The following is a 17,964-nucleotide window of genomic DNA, read 5'->3' on the forward strand; positions in this document are numbered from 1 at the left end:
TTGCATCAACAGTAAGCACTATGAGAGTTGGCTTACTTTTCATCTTGGCTATCAACCTTTTTCTGCTTGAAAATGAAATTAACACATCACACAGCCAATAGCAGGAGAGATGCAATCCTATGCATAAGCTCTTTTGGCATAGGGATCATAGGAATTTAATGGAAGCCTAACTACATGACAGAATGCAAGATACGACACCACCATATTATGTTGGTGGAGCTCTTCCGCTGTCAAAATTGTTCCTCCTGCTGTTCTCTTTTGTCTCTGACATGGTGTTGTGAGTTATATGTGTGGGTTTTGTTTTTAGTTTTTTGACCAAGCCTGCAAAAAGCGAGTGGCAGCATGTTGCCTCTTCCCCAGCAGGTCTGTTTCCCATCTCATGCTTCTCAAGTTTGTACCCTGTGCAATGAGTCACTAGAGATTGCTGCTATCAGTGTGTGTTTGTGGTGCCCCTTGTTGCATATCCTGAGCACTCCCTTTGGCTGCTTGGCCAAAAGACCTTCCCCTTCCTTGGTAGGTCTTTAACCCTTGTTACTAAAGGGTTATGTGAGCTCTCTGCAGATGCAACTACCTGAGTGCTGTGTTGCATGGGCTCCATTTCTTTCCTTTCATGTGTTGTGCTGCCATACAGTAATTGTGAGGAGCACAAGGAGCTTCCAAACCCTGCCTGTGGTACAACCAGGGCTGATGGATTGCAATGTTATGACATTGCTATATATGTGGTGATGTCAGGTGGTATGCTGGAGGGTGGGGAATCCCTGTCATTCATTGGCTCTCTCTAACAGTGAGTGGCACGCAAGCATCATTGCTAGCACCAGGCTTTTTCAGGGGAAACTCATGGGAACACCTTCTATCACCTCTCAGGTGCACTCTTGCCATTCTAAGAGAACAAGGGAGGTGAGTTCTGGTACCCTCTTTTTCTAGAAAAACAGCAGTGGCTAGCACAATACCTGATTAGTGGATTTTGTTTGTTTTTCCAAGGATGCACTATTTTGGGATATTGATTTATCTCACCTTTCCTCTCTGGGGAACTATGTGGTGTGTTAATTTACATTTACATTTATCAACCCCAGGAGGCAGATCAGGCTGAAAGATGGAGACTGGTGGCTCATGTCCCTTAGTGAGCTTCATGAATGAGTGGGAATCTGAATCTGGAGTACCCCAGTCCCAAACCAGCACTCTAACCACTACACCACCACAGCTTTCCTCTTCCCTCCTAAGCTGAGCCTGTATATACTGCAGTGGCTTTTCCACCAGCACAGGTATGGACATCCTTGCCTAATTGATGTAAAGAATTGCTCTGTAATAATAGTATAGATATTTTACTTAAAAAATAATGAGAGGAAAACTATTTACACCATCATGAGCTCCTTCAAGCAAAGGTGGGATTTAAATGAAATAAACAAACAAACAAGCCTAACTGGTTCCACTAGTGGAAGCCTGCACAAAGAATTAGCTAGCATAATTGGGCTTTCCCCACTCCCCTCATGTGTTTCCTGCACTTTCAGAAATTGGTTCTGGGGGGTTGGGAGAACCACCAGAGCAGCACATGGGGGGAAGAGAGGGACATTGTTCCATCAAGGAAGCAGAAATGCCTGCACTGATGAAACCTTTGTAACTGCATGATATTGAATTCCTCCCAAACAAACCTTTCAAACTTAATCAGTTCTTTTTGCCAGGACCAGACACTGCCATTCACCACTTAATAAATACCAGGAGAAGCAGACTGGAAACATCAGATATGTCCAGACAATCTGGTTCTGTTGCCTTGTTCACTTATTACCAGGCATACACTAGCTGTACCAAATCTCTATACTCCAGCCCCTCCAGCACACATAAATATGCAAATGAAGATAAGCATATTTGAGGCAGAGGTGAGAAAAGCTGCCACCACCACCAACATGCAATTATATATGCACAGTTGTTTCTGCTAGCAATAGCATTCAAGTCCATTTGTATATAGGATTAGACAAAACAAAATAAAAAAATTCATTCCAGTAGCACCTTAAAGACCAACTAAGTGGAATTTTTTTATTTTGTTTCGACTACGTCAGACCAACACGGCTACCTACAGTAATCATTATTCTCTCCCCATGATTGAGAGGCAAGAATAGGGATAATAATAATAATAATTTTTTATTTATACCCCGCCCTCCCCAGTCAGAACCGGGCTCAGGACTCCTCAGTATCCATTTATACTTTACAACACATTTAAAACACCTTTATTTCCAGACGTTGTGCATTCCACTATCTGGGAAAGAAAGTTATCAAAGATGTCTCAGTCTGCACATCTGTCATGTCATAACTAAATTGATGCTACTTTCAATAATAATTGCCAGTTTGGGGCACTGCAATTTCCTCAAGTGCTCATTAACCTATGTGCAACCTTCATGTCCTCTTTTCCTGTGTCATCACCCAGGAACTGTAGAAGAATTTCTTCTACATCTGAAAAAAATGAGCTGGGTAGGTGATGAAGAAACCATCCTTCATTTTATTTCAGCCTTTTTCACATCTTAACTAAAACTGGAGAAATTCGACTTCCGGTCTGGCGCCATTAGTGCTCGGCACGGGTTTCTCGATCTCCGAGAACCCTGGCCCCGCCGAGGAAGGGGTGAGCCGCCTGGGCGACGCGGCCACCCGAAAAATCCCCCGATTTGGCTTTCGGGGGTCGTGAAGATCCAGCGGAGCTCCCTAGGTCCTGGCTGATACCCGGCAGCTCGATGTTTGAGCTCCGAGAGCAGTCAGTCCGGGACGGAGCCTTGGATCCATTCGCTACCTCGGCGGAGTGAAGCCCTAAGCTGTCGCTTCAGAGCACCAGATACCTTCAAATTAAGAATTAGATCGTGAGTAACAAAGATTCTTTAAAAATTTGGAATGAATTTGGACTTTGGAGGGGAATTTTAAAGTAAACGGAGGTCGTTCCCCCCCCTCACCGAGGGAATAAGATGCAATTGACAAGCCTGCAGCCATAGCGCTGGAACGGGACTTTGAACTTTGCTAAAAGGAAAACTTGTATCCCTCCCCGGGGTAGCGGAGCCAAGGGGAGGTGAAGGATTTATTACGTGGATTTCTGCAAAAATTTGGATTGATTTTTAACGAGCTCTCCAGCAGCCCGGTGATGGGAACTTGGAGGCTTGGGCCAACTTAACTTTGATTCCGTCTCTGACACAACAGCCTATTCGCCATATTGTAACCTGAGAAGACAAAGGATATAGATAGACTAAACAATCTGGCAAGATGTGGGAGAATGGACTACAAAGTGTCTGGGGGAAAATTCAAGAAGTTGCGACGGGAGTAAAGGAGTATCGAAGACTTACAAAGTTACTGATTTGAACCCCTGCACCAGTTCTCTCCAACTGTCAGCTTAGAGACACAGCAGGAAATTTTGGAGGATCAAAATTTGAACTTATTAGAAGAAGAGGATCAAGAGGAGCTCTATACTTTGAACGATGTGCAACCGGTGAGAGAGGTTGCGCGGGACCTTCGTTACAATAAAAGAGCTGTATTGGACATAGATTTCCAGGAGCTGCTTCTCTCAGTGAGAGGGGGGGGCAGGTCCCTGGTAACAACAACCAAGCTGTGCCGAAGAAAGTGACCTGGATCCGAACCTCCTTAGTGAGAGGAGGGAGGCAAGATCCAGGCGAAGGACTTTTTAAATGGCGGGACAAGAAAAAGAAGAAACCAGTGGGGGGTTGGCAGAGGGGGTGCTGGGTGGAAGAAGTTGGGCTGGAGTGGGTAAGAGATGGAGTGGGTTGAGATGGAGTGTAAATGAGGGACTGATAAAATGGTTTTGACTTGGATTGTACACAGGAGTTGGTTCAGGATTTCCGGGGACTGGTCACAGGGTGAAGGAGGGAAGATTGTAGAATTTATGGAGTTAAGTGAGATGCTAGAATATGAATTGTATAAGTTAGAATAATTTTAGTGAATAAATAATAGGCTAAAGGGAATATTTAGAGTAAAAAGAAATTTATTATGTGGTAAAAAAATTATATATATATATGGTATTAGAATAAGAATAAAACGGAGATGTCTGTAATTGGTAAATAATGAAAAATGAAAAATTGCCAAATTGAGGTTGTTTTAGACTCGGAAAGGGAGGAGCGAGGAAGTCACAATTAGAATAGAGTCAGGAATATTAGTTGGATTTTTCTTTTTGCTTTGTCTTTTTCTTTTCTTTTTTTCCTATTTTGCTTTTTGCCTTTTTTGTAATTTTTTCTTGTTCATTTTTGTTTCTTTTTTCTTTTTTGTTGGTTGTTTATGATATGATGTAAGATGGTAATGTGAATGTAAATCTTAAGTTGAAAATGTCAATAAATATAATTTTTTTAAAAAAATAAAACTGGAGAAATTCCAAACGAACAAAATTAACACAAGTTTGGCTTTAAAATGTTGAAGCAGAGAAGGAATATGTGACTAACAATCTAATCCTTAATCTTGCTGTACCAGCACATATATTCTTAGAAAAATAATAATAAAAACCCACAATATTACTTGGACACAATATTTCAATGACACTGCAAGCAATTATACGAACCAAACTACCAAACTAATGATGGCCTCTGACCTTATATGGTCATTCTATGAATCTCCTCAAGCACAACTGAATAACCTAACTGGATATATATTTTATTTATATTCAAAATTATTAAAGTTGACAGTTTTTCTCTTTAACTAGAACAATAGATATATTTTATTACCTTGAATGTCATCATTGAAAGTGCAGTATAGGTTGCGATATTTATTCAGAAGACGGAATGCATTTGTATTAGCAAAATCCTCAAACTGAATGAGGCAGTTTCTGCCATACCTAGGGGATACAAAATATCATAAATTTAAAACAGAAATAACAAACTTAAGTTGTAATATGCTGGTCACCTGCCTTATGCTATAGTTGAGCAATGATTTTGTGGACTGCCTTCCTAGTGAGCTTTGTCTCCCTTATTATTCATTTTCAAGAAGTGCTTTAAAACATTCCTGCTCATTTCAATTAACTTCTTGCACCTTTTCCTAGAAAGAATATGTTATCTGGACCTGTGCTAAGTAGGATGAAAATGGAAAGATCATTGGCTTAGGTCACTTACTGCATCTAGATCTATTCGAAAATCACCAAATAAACTCTGTTACTGCTTTCAGGTTGGATTAAAAGTGAAATTGGTTATTCTTACTAATCCTCTACAAAGATCTGTTAATCATTTGCATGGATTTTATTTCTGTGTAGGAACAACCTATGTTATTTCTGTATAGTTATACAGATGAGGAAACAAAGCTGGAACCTATGATATACAATCACTTGAAATAGCACCTATGTAGATATGTACATTAACACAGTCCCATTATGCCTGCAGCATCATGAGATATACTAGCAATCCTTCTCACTCAAAGCACCCCACCCATTATATTATTACTTTTATATGGGGGAGAAATGGTACATTCACTGGTTATACACGTATAACCAGTATAATCATCCACAACCTCCTATATTAAATAACACTGTAAAGATGGTTTAGGGAACAGTACAATCTAATTAGCACCACATCCTGGTAGGTCTAACAGCAGTTAATAAATCTTGCACAGTGTCAACACTCAGTAGACTGAGTTCTAAGGCTACAATCTACTAACGGCATGGGTACTTTCCCTGTGGAGCTAACAACCAAGACAACATTTAACCTTTAGCAATCTGTTTTTGCTTCAGAGGAAATGCATGCATAACCAAAAGGTTAGAGCTTTCAATTAATATCTGAAGCAGGCCTCAAATTAGTATCTAGATTGAGGTTTCTCACAAAATATTTGTATGGCTCTTCAGCTGTCATGCCATTCCAACCCTTCTGAACAAAATATCCTTATTTGGTTTTGTTTGTTTCCATTTTGTGATGCTTTTCAATGCTCATCATTAAATAACATGGTACCACCAGATAACAAAGATAGTATGGAGCCCAAATTAGCAGACCTGCACTTTCCAACACCTACTTATGCTATAATGAAGAGATAGAAAGGCATCTTATAATAAAAAGATTGAAATAACTTATAGGTGCCAATGTGCCTTTTAAAATTTTGCAGCACAATGGCTTCTTGGAAGGGTCAAACCAAAAAAGTTAAACTCTTCCAAGAATATTAGAGGTACTCTATAATTTTACTATTATTTGAGTATGCTAGGGGAGAAATAAATGTCACATAATCTTCTAGAAAAGCTAGTAATGTTATAAGATCTGTATTACATAACTGTGAATTATTCCTTGAAATAAAAATGTGGGTGTTATTAAAGCATTAGCAGCCTCATACCCAGCACTGCTCGAGAACTCTAAGAAACCAAAAAATCTGTGCAGTGGTTAAAATCAGTGCTGTCTGACATCTTGATTGAAATGGTGTCCCACTGTATATCCAAAGACAGACAAAATCATGGTCCTTCCTCTCAGGAACCAACATTTGGTTACAATATCTTAACTGGTGCCGAAATGCAGAGAGAACAGACAACTTTCTAAAATATATAGTAGACTGAAGGCATAAAGAATCGAACAGTTTCCACTTTTCTCATACTTTTTGGATCACAGCTCAATGCTATATACGTTTATTCTGGAATAAGCCCCACTAAGTTCAATTTATATAGAACTGTCAACTCAGAGTACTTTCCTGGTATTCAGATTTCCCATACGTTTTATGGAGCAATATCTGGACCCTTCATCACAGTGCCACAAAAGGTGACCAGTTAGTTTAACCAAGCAAGAATACATAAACATTTCTCTGAACTTCAAATCAAAATGTTTTGAAAATCTTAACTTTGAATTTAGTCTGTCCAGTTTCTCTCCTACTGTGTGACTATCTTTGCTGCCTCAAACAGTATAAAACAATAAAATCCATGTTTGAGGTGCACATTCCCTAACACATAGGACCAACTTTAGGTATTTTGATATTCTTGATGTTTTGGAGGCTGCATGCCAGCAATGGGTGGGTCTAAAAGTGGGTATGGCCATCCTACACTCACACATGTACATGCACACACACAAGGCAGGCATACACACAGACACATAGCTCCCTCCTTAGCTGATTTGTGCAGATGAGTTAGGGAAAGGGCTATTGATCCCACTCCGGTCAACAAAGTAACAACCTGATGATGAGATCAGGCAATTTACATCCCTAGCAGGCCTCTGAGCTCCACCCACTCCATCACTGTTTCCAGTAGTAGTAGTATTATGATTATTATTTTGCCAACAAACAAAATATTTTGCCAGAAAACTCTGCAAACTGGGGAGTAGCCATCCCTGTTCTAAGAAACACTTACCCTCTTTACCCCTGGGATTACTGATGTACTTGCCCTAGCAACTCCTCCTCACTGAGCCTCTGCCTAGAGCTGACCATCCCTATAACAATTAGCTCTTTCCACAATAAACTTGGGTCAGTTTGCGATGGAATTTTTTCCATTACGAAGTACTGTTCTAAGCTGCTACCAATAATTGGATTTCTGCTGCCCCAAAGCCTAGGAAGTGGTATGAGTCACAGAACATCTGGATTCCCTGATCCTCACTGCTGCTTAGTCATAATTGTTGTCCTCTTTCCCATATGGTGCTGTGATCTCTTGCTTCCTTCAGGTTCACTCAGATTTCAATGAATCAATTTTAGTCCACCACCCCATGCTTTGAGGGGTTTGCTATTACTAAAGAATCACAGTAATAAAAGTCCAGCATATTTCCCCCCTCTATTACTGTATTTCTATTTTCTTCAATGCAGGGTCTTCATTCACCCAATTCTCTTCTTGTTAGGCCCCTTATCTCTCTTATTAAACATAACCACAATTTCTCTCTTAAACATAAGTTGCTGCTATATACCAAGTCAAACTGTTTCAGCAAATTCAATACTAAACTCTCCAAGGTCTCATGCAGATACCTTTCCCAGCCTGATAAATATTAATATTTTGGCAATCATAGCTATATTTTACATGGCATGCTTTAACTGGAGATGTCCAGCATAGAACCTTTCTGCACATAGCACACATGTGATAACAATGAGCTATGTCCAGAACTGTCTTATGACTAACATCTTGTCTTCTATTCTAAATTTTACATTTTTAAGTGTGTATGTATTAAGGGTGTGCACTGAACATATTTGGACCCCAAAGCACAGAACAAGAAAGTACTGATAAAATAAATCACCCTGATTGCAAGTTATGAAGGAAATCCCTCTGCACCTTCCTGATCCTGGTGTTTTCCTAAAGATGGATTTTGTAAAGCTTCTCCCTTTTGCCTCACATTCCAACATCTTCCTTATATACGTAGTAAACTTAAGAGGTTTGTTTTTAGTATACTGTCTGCAGCATTTATTTGATACCTTGATGGCCGAAACACTTCAGGCGTCTTTGCTTTGAATTGTGCAGCTTTGTACAGCTCCTGTTTAACCTCAGATGTGCTCAGTTTTCCTCAAATACTGTACATTCCAACTTGTCTTAAGCCTTTGTCCAAATCCAGTGCACCCCCTAGCATGTACGGGTGGAGATAATATGTAGGTATATAATAGAAGGCACTTCAGTTTGTTCAAGGAGAGATCGCCATTTCCACAAATTCCTCTCACCACATCACACACTGTTGCAGCAGAACAGAGACAAGCCCAAACCCTGTTCCATGTGTGGAACAATGCTCACACTTCTCTGGATTCAAGCAACTTTATACATTTTCAAAACAGAAATTTGAAATGTTGTGGACACGTTGTGCAAGTAATTCAAATTATGAAGAAGAAAAAACTGAAAACAGGAAATTTTGTAACTTTCACTCGGAGCACAGGATATACGCTGTGCTACACCTCAACATAGCACAGCAAGCATTGTAAGCCATGAGACATTGTGAAGATGTGTGATTTCTCCTCACACCTTTAAATAGCCTTAGGAGAAGTTCACATTTCATTATGTAAATCGTATTCCATAGGCGTTCCTTTTACCATCTATACTAAGAAGTACCATTATTTGCAGAGTTTCATTCTGTATTCCCTTCACTACTTCAGTCCTTTTTGCTTCCTTTCTCGATTTTTTGTTACTGCTATGATCCAAGCACTAATGCAATATCTATTCATTTTGTTTTATTTTGTTTTTTATAATCTGCTTTGGCAAGGACCTTCTAAATCTCTTGTAAAGTTCCTTCTTTTGATACTATATTAATAATTATTATTTCATTCCTTTATCACAATACAATTTTTGGGTTATGATGCTGAAAGACAGCAGAGCTACAGTGAAGTCAATTTTGGCTCAAGAAAAATATTAAATAAGCACCATATGTTCTTTGTAAACAATACGACATTCAGAAAATAAGATTTTAACTGAGGAAAGCTTGGTTTTCAGGATTTCCGAGCTAGAGGACTCTCTCAGGACTCTCTCCTGCTGTGAGTGCCCACAGGCCCTGTCCCTGCCTCCTTCCACCTGGTCTAGGGCGGGGCCTGGAAGGCCTCATAAAGGACTGCTGCCGCTGCTCTGCTGCTGGTGCTGCCCAGGACTCTCTCCTGCTGTGAGTGCCCACAGGCCCTGTCCCTACCTCTCTCCACCTGGTCTAGGGCGGGGCCTGGAAGGCCTCATAAAGGACTGCTGCCGCTGCTCTGCTGCTGGTGCTGCCCAGGACTCTCTCCTGCTGTGAGTGCCCACAGGCCCTGTCCCTGCCTCCTTCCACCTGGTCTAGGGCGGGGCCTGGAAGGCCTCATAAAGGACTGCTGCCGCTGCTCTGCTGCTGGTGCTGCCCAGGACTCTCTCCTGCTGTGAGTGCCCACAGGCCCTGTCCCTGCCTCCTTCCACCTGGTCTAGGGCGGGGCCTGGAAGGCCTCATAAAGGACTGCTGCCGCTGCTCTGCTGCTGGTGCTGCCCAGGACTCTCTCCTGCTGTGAGTGCCCACAGGCCCTGTCCCTGCCTCCTTCCACCTGGTCTAGGGCGGGGCCTGGAAGGCCTCATAAAGGACTGCTGCCGCTGCTCTGCTGCTGGTGCTGCCCAGGACTCTCTCCTGCTGTGAGTGCCCACAGGCCCTGTCCCTGCCTCCTTCCACCTGGTCTAGGGCGGGGCCTGGAAGGCCTCATAAAGGACTGCTGCCGCTGCTCTGCTGCTGGTGCTGCCCAGGACTCTCTCCTGCTGTGAGTGCCCACAGGCCCTGTCCCTACCTCTCTCCACCTGGTCTAGGGCGGGGCCTGGAAGGCCTCATAAAGGACTGCTGCCGCTGCTCTGCTGCTGGTGCTGCCCAGGACTCTCTCCTGCTGTGAGTGCCCACAGGCCCTGTCCCTGCCTCCTTCCACCTGGTCTAGGGCGGGGCCTGGAAGGCCTCATAAAGGACTGCTGCCGCTGCTCTGCTGCTGGTGCTGCCCAGGACTCTCTCCTGCTGTGAGTGCCCACAGGCCCTGTCCCTGCCTCCTTCCACCTGGTCTAGGGCGGGGCCTGGAAGGCCTCATAAAGGACTGCTGCCGCTGCTCTGCTGCTGGTGCTGCCCAGGACTCTCTCCTGCTGTGAGTGCCCACAGGCCCTGTCCCTACCTCTCTCCACCTGGTCTAGGGCGGGGCCTGGAAGGCCTCATAAAGGACTGCTGCCGCTGCTCTGCTGCTGGTGCTGCCCAGGACTCTCTCCTGCTGTGAGTGCCCACAGGCCCTGTCCCTGCCTCCTTCCACCTGGTCTAGGGCGGGGCCTGGAAGGCCTCATAAAGGACTGCTGCCGCTGCTCTGCTGCTGGTGCTGCCCAGGACTCTCTCCTGCTGTGAGTGCCCACAGGCCCTGTCCCTGCCTCCTTCCACCTGGTCTAGGGCGGGGCCTGGAAGGCCTCATAAAGGACTGCTGCCGCTGCTCTGCTGCTGGTGCTGCCCAGGACTCTCTCCTGCTGTGAGTGCCCACAGGCCCTGTCCCTGCCTCCTTCCACCTGGTCTAGGGCGGGGCCTGGAAGGCCTCATAAAGGACTGCTGCCGCTGCTCTGCTACTGGTGCTGCCCAGGACTCTCTCCTGCTGTGAGTGCCCACAGGCCCTGTCCCTGCCTCCTTCCACCTGGTTTAGGGCGGGGCCTGGAAGGCCTCATAAAGGACTGCTGCCGCCGCTCTGCTGCTGGTGCTGCCCAGGGGAACTTGAAACAGCACAGAGTCCTTTTTAAAATGCTTTTTAAAGAATTTTTAATGTTTTTATCTTCTTTGGGGTGGTAGGTGGGAGGGATTTTTAGTTGGGTGTGGGAATCTGTTAAATTTTAGTGTATTTGTAATTTTTATTGTTTTTGGTTTTATTGTTTTATTGTGTTTGGGGTGGTAGGTGGGAGGGATTTTTAGTTGGGGGTGGGAATCTGTTAAATTTTAGTGTATTTGTAATTTTTATTGTTTTTGGTTTTATTGTTTTATTGTCTTTTTTGTGTTCTACTTTTGTTGAGTTCTTTGCTGTTTTTTACAGAGGTTTTATTTTGTTTTTAAGGGGAGGGGTCAGGGCTGCCCGGGAGGGGGTCCCAGCAAGCAAAATGGCTGGGGCAGATTCCACAGGGGTGTGTGCACTGGAACAACCGATCTCAGTGGTCACGGGTAGGAGGAGGAGTTACGCTAAGACCAGACCATGTCATTACCGAGGAGGCAGACTTAGTCGTTGTCTGAGGACTATCCCTGCCTCCAGGTCTGGTCCTGACCGGACGGATATTGGAATCAGCAAGGGATACCCACATGACCTGAAGGTGCTGCTGTGCAATGCCAGGTCGATGATGAATAAGACCACCGCCATTCACGACCTGATTGTGGATGGAGGATTTGACCTGGCATGTGTGACAGAGACCTGGTTGGAGGAAGCCGATGGGCCCGTTCTTGGCGCTGCTTGCCCACCAGGTTTCTCTTATGCACAGCAACCCAGGCCATCTGGGCGGGGAGGGGGGGTTGCAGTGATTTTTAGGAAGTCATTAGTTTGCACCAGGCGTCCTATTGGGAAGACCCAGTTCTCTGAGTGCATGTTCTGGAAGTTGGGCAATAGAGGCAGTACAGGATTCCTTTTGGTGTACCGACCTCCCCGCTGCACCAAGGATTCCCTGCCCGAGCTGCTTCAGGTCGTGTCGGATGTGCTCCTGGAGACACCTAGCTTGGTTGTCTTAGGGGATTTTAACATCCATGCCGACACGACCTTACAAGGAGCCGCTCGGGACTTCGTGGAAAGCATGGCCACCATGGGGCTGTCCCTGAATAAGTCTGGCCCAACTCATAGCCGCGGACATGCCTTGGACTTGGTGTTTACCTCTATGGATGTTGGTGATCTGACATTAAGTAAAAGCGAAACAAAAGAAGTGCCATGGTCAGATCACTTTCTGGTGCAACTGGACTTCTCCGCAACCCTTTCCCTCTGCAGGGAGGTGGGACCGATTCGGATGGTCCGCCCCCGCTACTTAATGGATCCAAGTGGCTTCCAAAGAGTGGTAGGGGATGTTTTATCCCATGTCGATGGCCTTTCAGCTGATTCCCTGGTGGCCCGCTGGAATGCGGAGTTAACCAGCGCTATTGACTGTCTGGCTCCGAAGCGCCCTCTCAGATTGCATGGAGCCCGGACAGCCCCGTGGTTTTCCCCGGCGCTGAGGGCAATGAAACAGTCGTTGAGACGGCTAGAGCGCCGGTGGCGGAAAACTCATTTTGAATCAGACCGGACACGGGCTAGAGCTCAACTTCGAGCCTACCAAGTGGCAATGGCGACGGCGAAGAGGACCTTCTTCACCGTCTCCATCGCATCTGCAGAAAACAGCAGCAGGAGACTCTTCCAGGTGGTTCGCAATTTAGCGGAACCACCTGCTCCATCCGGGCCCAGTACGGGCCACATGATCTCCTGCAATGATTTTGCAAAGTTTTTTGCAGATAAAGTCGCTCAGATTCGGGAAGAGGTAGACTCCACCGTGGGAGCAGGGCCGGGGCGGGGGAGTGCTAGAGTCCTGTCTAGTCAAGTTTTGTGGGATCAATTTCAATCTGTTACCTCCGAGGATGTGGACAGGCTGCTTAGACGAATGAAACCAACCACCTGTCTCCTTGATCCTTGCCCATCCTGGCTTATAAAAGCTAGCCAGGAAGGGCTGGGCGATGGGCTTCGCGGGTTGGTAAATGCTTCTCTCCATGAGGGAGCCTTCCCAGACCCGCTGAAAGAGGCGGTTATTAAACCGCTTCTTAAAAAACCATCTTTAGATCCGGCCAATATGGCCAACTATCGCCCAGTCTCAAATCTTCCATTCTTGGGCAAGGTGATTGAGCGAGTGGTTGCGGAACAACTCCAGGCACGCCTGGAAGAAGCGGACCATTTGGATCCCTTCCAGTCAGGATTCAGGCCTCATCATGGGACTGAAACTGCCTTGGTCGCACTGGTCGATGATCTCCGGCGGGCTAGGGACAAAGGTAAGAGCTGTTTCCTTGTTCTGCTGGATCTCTCAGCGGCTTTTGACACCATCGACCATAACATCCTTCTGGACCGTCTAGAGGGCTTGGGAGCTGGGGGCACTGTCATGCAGTGGTTCCGCTCCTTCCTCCTGGGCCGTGTTCAGAAAGTGGTGGTGGGGGATGAGTGTTCAGACCCCTGGGCGCTCACTTGTGGGGTGCCTCAGGGTTCTGTCCTCTCCCCCATGCTTTTTAACATCTATATGCAGCCACTGGGAGAGATCATCAGGGGGTTTGGGCTGAGTGTCCATCAGTATGCTGATGATACCCAGCTCTACCTCTCTTTTAAATCAGAACCAGTGAAGGCGGTGAAGGTCCTGTGTGAGTGCTTGGAGGCGGTTGGAGGATGGATGGCGGCTAACAGATTGAGATTGAATCCTGACAAGACAGAAGTACTGTTTGTGGGGGACAGGAGGCGGGCGGGTGTGGAGGACTCTCTGGTCCTGAATGGGGTAACTGTGCCCCTGAAAGACCAGGTGCGCAGCCTGGGAGTCATTTTAGACTCACAGCTGTCCATGGAGGCACAGGTCAACTCCGTGTCCAGGGCAGCTGTTTATCAGCTCCATCTGGTACGCAGGCTGAGTCCCTACCTGCCCACTGACTGTCTCTCCAGAGTGGTGCATGCTCTAGTTATCTCTCGCTTGGACTACTGCAATGCGCTCTACGTGGGGCTACCTTTGAAGGTGACCCGGAAACTACAACTAATCCAGAATGCGGCAGCTAGACTGGTGACTGGGAGCGGCCGCCGAGATCACATAACACCGGTCCTAAAAGACCTACATTGGCTCCCAGTACGTTTCCGAGCACAATTCAAAGTGTTGGTGTTGACCTTTAAAGCCCTAAACGGCCTCGGTCCGGTATACCTGAAGGAGCGTCTCCACCCCCATCGTTCTGCCCGGACACTGAGGTCCAGCTCCGAGGGCCTTCTGGCGGTTCCCTCAGTACGAGAAGCCAAGTTACAGGGAACCAGGCAGAGGGCCTTCTCGGTAGTGGCACCCACCCTGTGGAATGCCCTCCCACTAGAGGTCAAAGAGAACAATTACCAGACCTTTAGAAGGCATCTCAAGGCAGCCCTGTTTAGGGAAGCTTTTAATGTTTGATGGATTTCTGTATTTTAGAATTTCTGTTGTTTTTTTTTTGGAAGCCGCCCAGAGTGGCTGGGGGAACCCGGCCAGATGGGCGGGGTATAAATAATAAATTATTATTATTATTATTATTATTATTATTAGAGGCACTTGCAATTAGCTTATCATCTCTTGAGCACAATAAGTTCTTAATAACATGTCACACACACACACACACACACACACACACACACACACAGAGAGAGAGAGAGAGAGAGAGAGAGAGAGAGAGAGAGAGAGAGAGAGAGAGAGATTGGATTTCTGGGAATGCATGCATTCTATGCCTTCCTTTACTCCACCGCCACAATATGACTTGGCAAAGGTATTGTGTATCAGTTCTCCTGAAAAGTCTATGGAAATCAAAGGTACTTGTATCCTAAAAATGGAGATTGTTACTGTTAAGTATTCTACAGTACTACCATACAGTACTGATTATTTAAACACACCAAGCTAAATTGTAACAGTTATATCAGCTGTGAATAAGGTACAGTCAGGCTTACTAAAAACAAACAAACCACCCTTTAGTAAGCTTAAGGTTTTACTTATCAACCTGTGAATTTGCCTTCTTGTATTCTGCATGGCCAGCAGACCTCACAAAGGATGGTTCGGCCGCTCCTTGGCATACAGCCATGGGACTAAACTGCAGGTTTGGCAGACTTAAGCAGGAGACTGCCAAAGTCAGTTATGGTGACATCCAAAGCTAAGTAACCTGAAGACTAGAATTAGACATCTCAAAATATCAGATAAAACTATAGGCTTAGATTAGGAATACCAGGCATAATAGCCAGCCAATTCCATTCCTTTTCACTTTCTTAATATCACATTCTGATACTGCATCTTCAAGAATTTAAAACTTAAGAAAAGATGCACTCTTGACCCATATATTATGGATCAAACTATAAGTATCTTGTTTCATATTTGCCACTTAAAACATATTGTCCTTATACGTTTAAATTATTTATTTTAAATAAAATACGCCTGCAATAGATAAAGGGTAATATCCAATAATAATCATACTCAGAGTAGACCCATTTAGATCAATGAGTCTACTTACAGCATGACATACCATACTTCGTTTTTACCCAAAGTGCTTATTTGTTTTGGATTAATTGCCATCCCTTATTTTGAAAAGTATTGAATTTTAACTTATGACTCAGACAAGTCATTTCTTATTAATGTAAGCCCTTGAGACCATCAGAGCAGGATAAAAATACGTTCCTCCAGTATCATGTTTCTGGACACAAGCCAAACATATCTACATATTGTATGAAGACTCTGAATGTTAAGATTGTTTTCTAAAAGTGCAGATTAGTAAATCAAAACCTATACATGAAATACTTCTTAGATGTTGTCATAGATACCTCAGTGTTTAACCAAAATTTGTCACACTCAAATGTAGAAGGTGGGGACGACACAACCCAGGTCCTTCACCCAAGCAAAACTCCTCTTCCATCCAGCTCAATGTTCTGGAGGCAATCTACTCTTCTTCCAACAGTAAGACTGATTTGCATATGTGGTAAAAGCAGTCCCATCGTTCTCTTTCTCTCAATGACCACAGACTACCTCTAGCTCCAGGTTAGACTAGGTAGGAAGAAAGGAAAACTGTCTAATTAAGGAAGGTGTGTCTGTCAGCTTCAGAACTGACATACTGTATTTCACAAGGCCTACCACCAACCTAGATATTTTGGGGCAGCCATGCATTGGACTTCTCCGTTCACATGTAAAGTGGTGGGAAGTCTACCCTGTACACAAAGAGGTATATGCGGAAGGAAAGAGAACCCCAGCCCTCCATCTCCATACTTCTCTATGTTCCACTGTTTTGAGACGTTTTCCCTCACCAATAACAGATGAGCATAAAATTGGTTAAAACAGTGGAATGCAGCAAGTATTTATTTAATAAACAAATCTAGTAGCGAGTGTGTCCCTTTCCCTACAGCCTCTTCTTCTTGCATATGTTTCCTATGTTTTTTATGTGAATGGAGCAGACATGCTGTAAAATCTCTACCTAGGTGTAGCTGTTATATGTCCTGAGCTTTTCCTCATGGTAAAGAGATTAGGAACCAAAATAAAAAAAATCCTTCAGTAGCACCTTCATCCTTATCCCCTTTGGTCACTATCTTGCCCCAGATTCCTAACCAAAGACCCCATTCCTTGTCCTGAATTATCTGTGAACTGCAGAGTTCTTGGAGAGCAAGATGATGGGCTTTTCTTGAAGCAGCCCAATGCAGTGGCAGAGAAAACACCCTTTCTCTATGAGAGGAGAAACAGGGCGGTGTTTGTTTGTTTGTGGCCTTTTCTGCTTTTGAGAAGGCAAAAAAGTGTCTCATTGTCTAGGGCAAAAAGCACAGCACAAATGCACAAAAAGCAACCCTTCCAAATTCTTTGTACATGATAAGATGTGTGAGGCGGGGAGTGTCATGACAACCACAAATCACACTTAGCTATTAAGCTAAGCCAACATTTGTTAGCTCTATGGATTTACAATCAGAGCTTGAAAGCAGCTAAACTGTTAACAATGAAAAGGGAATGGGGTTTGTTTCAGAAGGGGGAGAAACCCTGAAAAGCTCCTGATGAAGGTTGTGGCATCTGCACAAGGCCTACTAAATTGGGAATTAATTGAAGCAAGCTAACAATTGATATCAGGCATTCATCATCATTCTTTATTCGACCGCCAGTCAGAAAACAGGCAATCTGAGAGAGTACATACATATGAACTATGTGTTAAAATTAGAAAACCATGCCATATCTAGCTTGCAAAGTGTAGCACTTGGATCCATTTTATACAATCATAATATATCTTAAATAATAAAATCAATCAATGTTTGTATACATAATAGTAAATATTTCATTATGTGTCTAACGGCAAGCATGTGTGACTTCACCATATCAAGTAATGTAATGTTGAGGCTTAAGTATAGGTTTAGAAATCTCAGTCATCTAGTTTTCCTTTGTGATGGGGCAGGGGGAGGGCTAATGACTGCAGTTGCATAAAATAAAATAATAATCTCTGGGGCGTCTCTATTTCAAAATGTTTATGGAATATATTTTCCCCCAAACTACTGAAAACATACTCTTATCCTTTGTCTGTTTTCAAAAATACAAAAAGATCCCCTCCCAAACCCCGCACAAGTAGCAGAACATGGTACTTTTGATATGCTTTGTTTCCAAAGGTGGAATTATAGCCAGCTCAGAACTTTCCAGCAGTACCATTCAGGGAACCAATTACCTGTACTGAGCTAATTAGGTTATCTGCTTTGCCGCCAGAATCTTAATACTGTTATGGGCAAAAATTTACTCAATTTCAGATTAGTTTTACAATGATACCAGTGAAATAACTCAGTTATTTATTTTCCCCACATCTCATTTGCTTTGTTTATAGGTAATGAGCAGAATAGCCATTCACAGTACAATCGTTATGCTTCCCCCCCCCCCCTCAGAAGCAAGTCCCAGGGCATTCCAGTGGGGCTTTA

The 17,964-nt window shown here is 44.2% G+C and overlaps 2 protein-coding genes across 19 annotated transcripts in view; one reads left to right on the plus strand and one right to left on the minus strand.

The window, feature by feature from the left end:
• Positions 1–17,964, minus strand: part of ME1 (malic enzyme 1) — a 131,676-nt gene that overhangs the window by 28,446 nt on the left and 85,266 nt on the right. For both annotated transcript variants that reach the window (XM_035109508.2, XM_035109509.2), the window contains exon 7: positions 4,701–4,810. In XM_035109508.2, coding sequence (XP_034965399.1) covers positions 4,701–4,810 — 110 coding nt within the window. The remainder of the gene's footprint in view (positions 1–4,700; positions 4,811–17,964) is intronic.
• Positions 1–17,964, plus strand: part of PRSS35 (serine protease 35) — a 176,220-nt gene that overhangs the window by 24,405 nt on the left and 133,851 nt on the right. For 9 of the 17 annotated variants that reach the window (XR_009557320.1, XR_009557313.1, XR_009557316.1 and 6 more), the window contains exon 1: positions 11,226–15,988. The exons of 7 other annotated variants lie outside the window; for them this stretch is intronic. The gene's annotated coding sequence lies outside the window, so the exon portion shown is untranslated. Of the gene's footprint in view, positions 1–1,073; positions 1,263–11,225; positions 15,989–17,964 lie in introns of those variants that run through there. One more of the 17 variants, XM_035109511.1, reaches the window with a different exon arrangement.

This window comes from Zootoca vivipara, chromosome 3 (genome assembly GCF_963506605.1).
Source record: "Zootoca vivipara chromosome 3, rZooViv1.1, whole genome shotgun sequence".
Classification (NCBI taxonomy): Eukaryota; Metazoa; Chordata; class Lepidosauria; order Squamata; family Lacertidae; genus Zootoca; species Zootoca vivipara.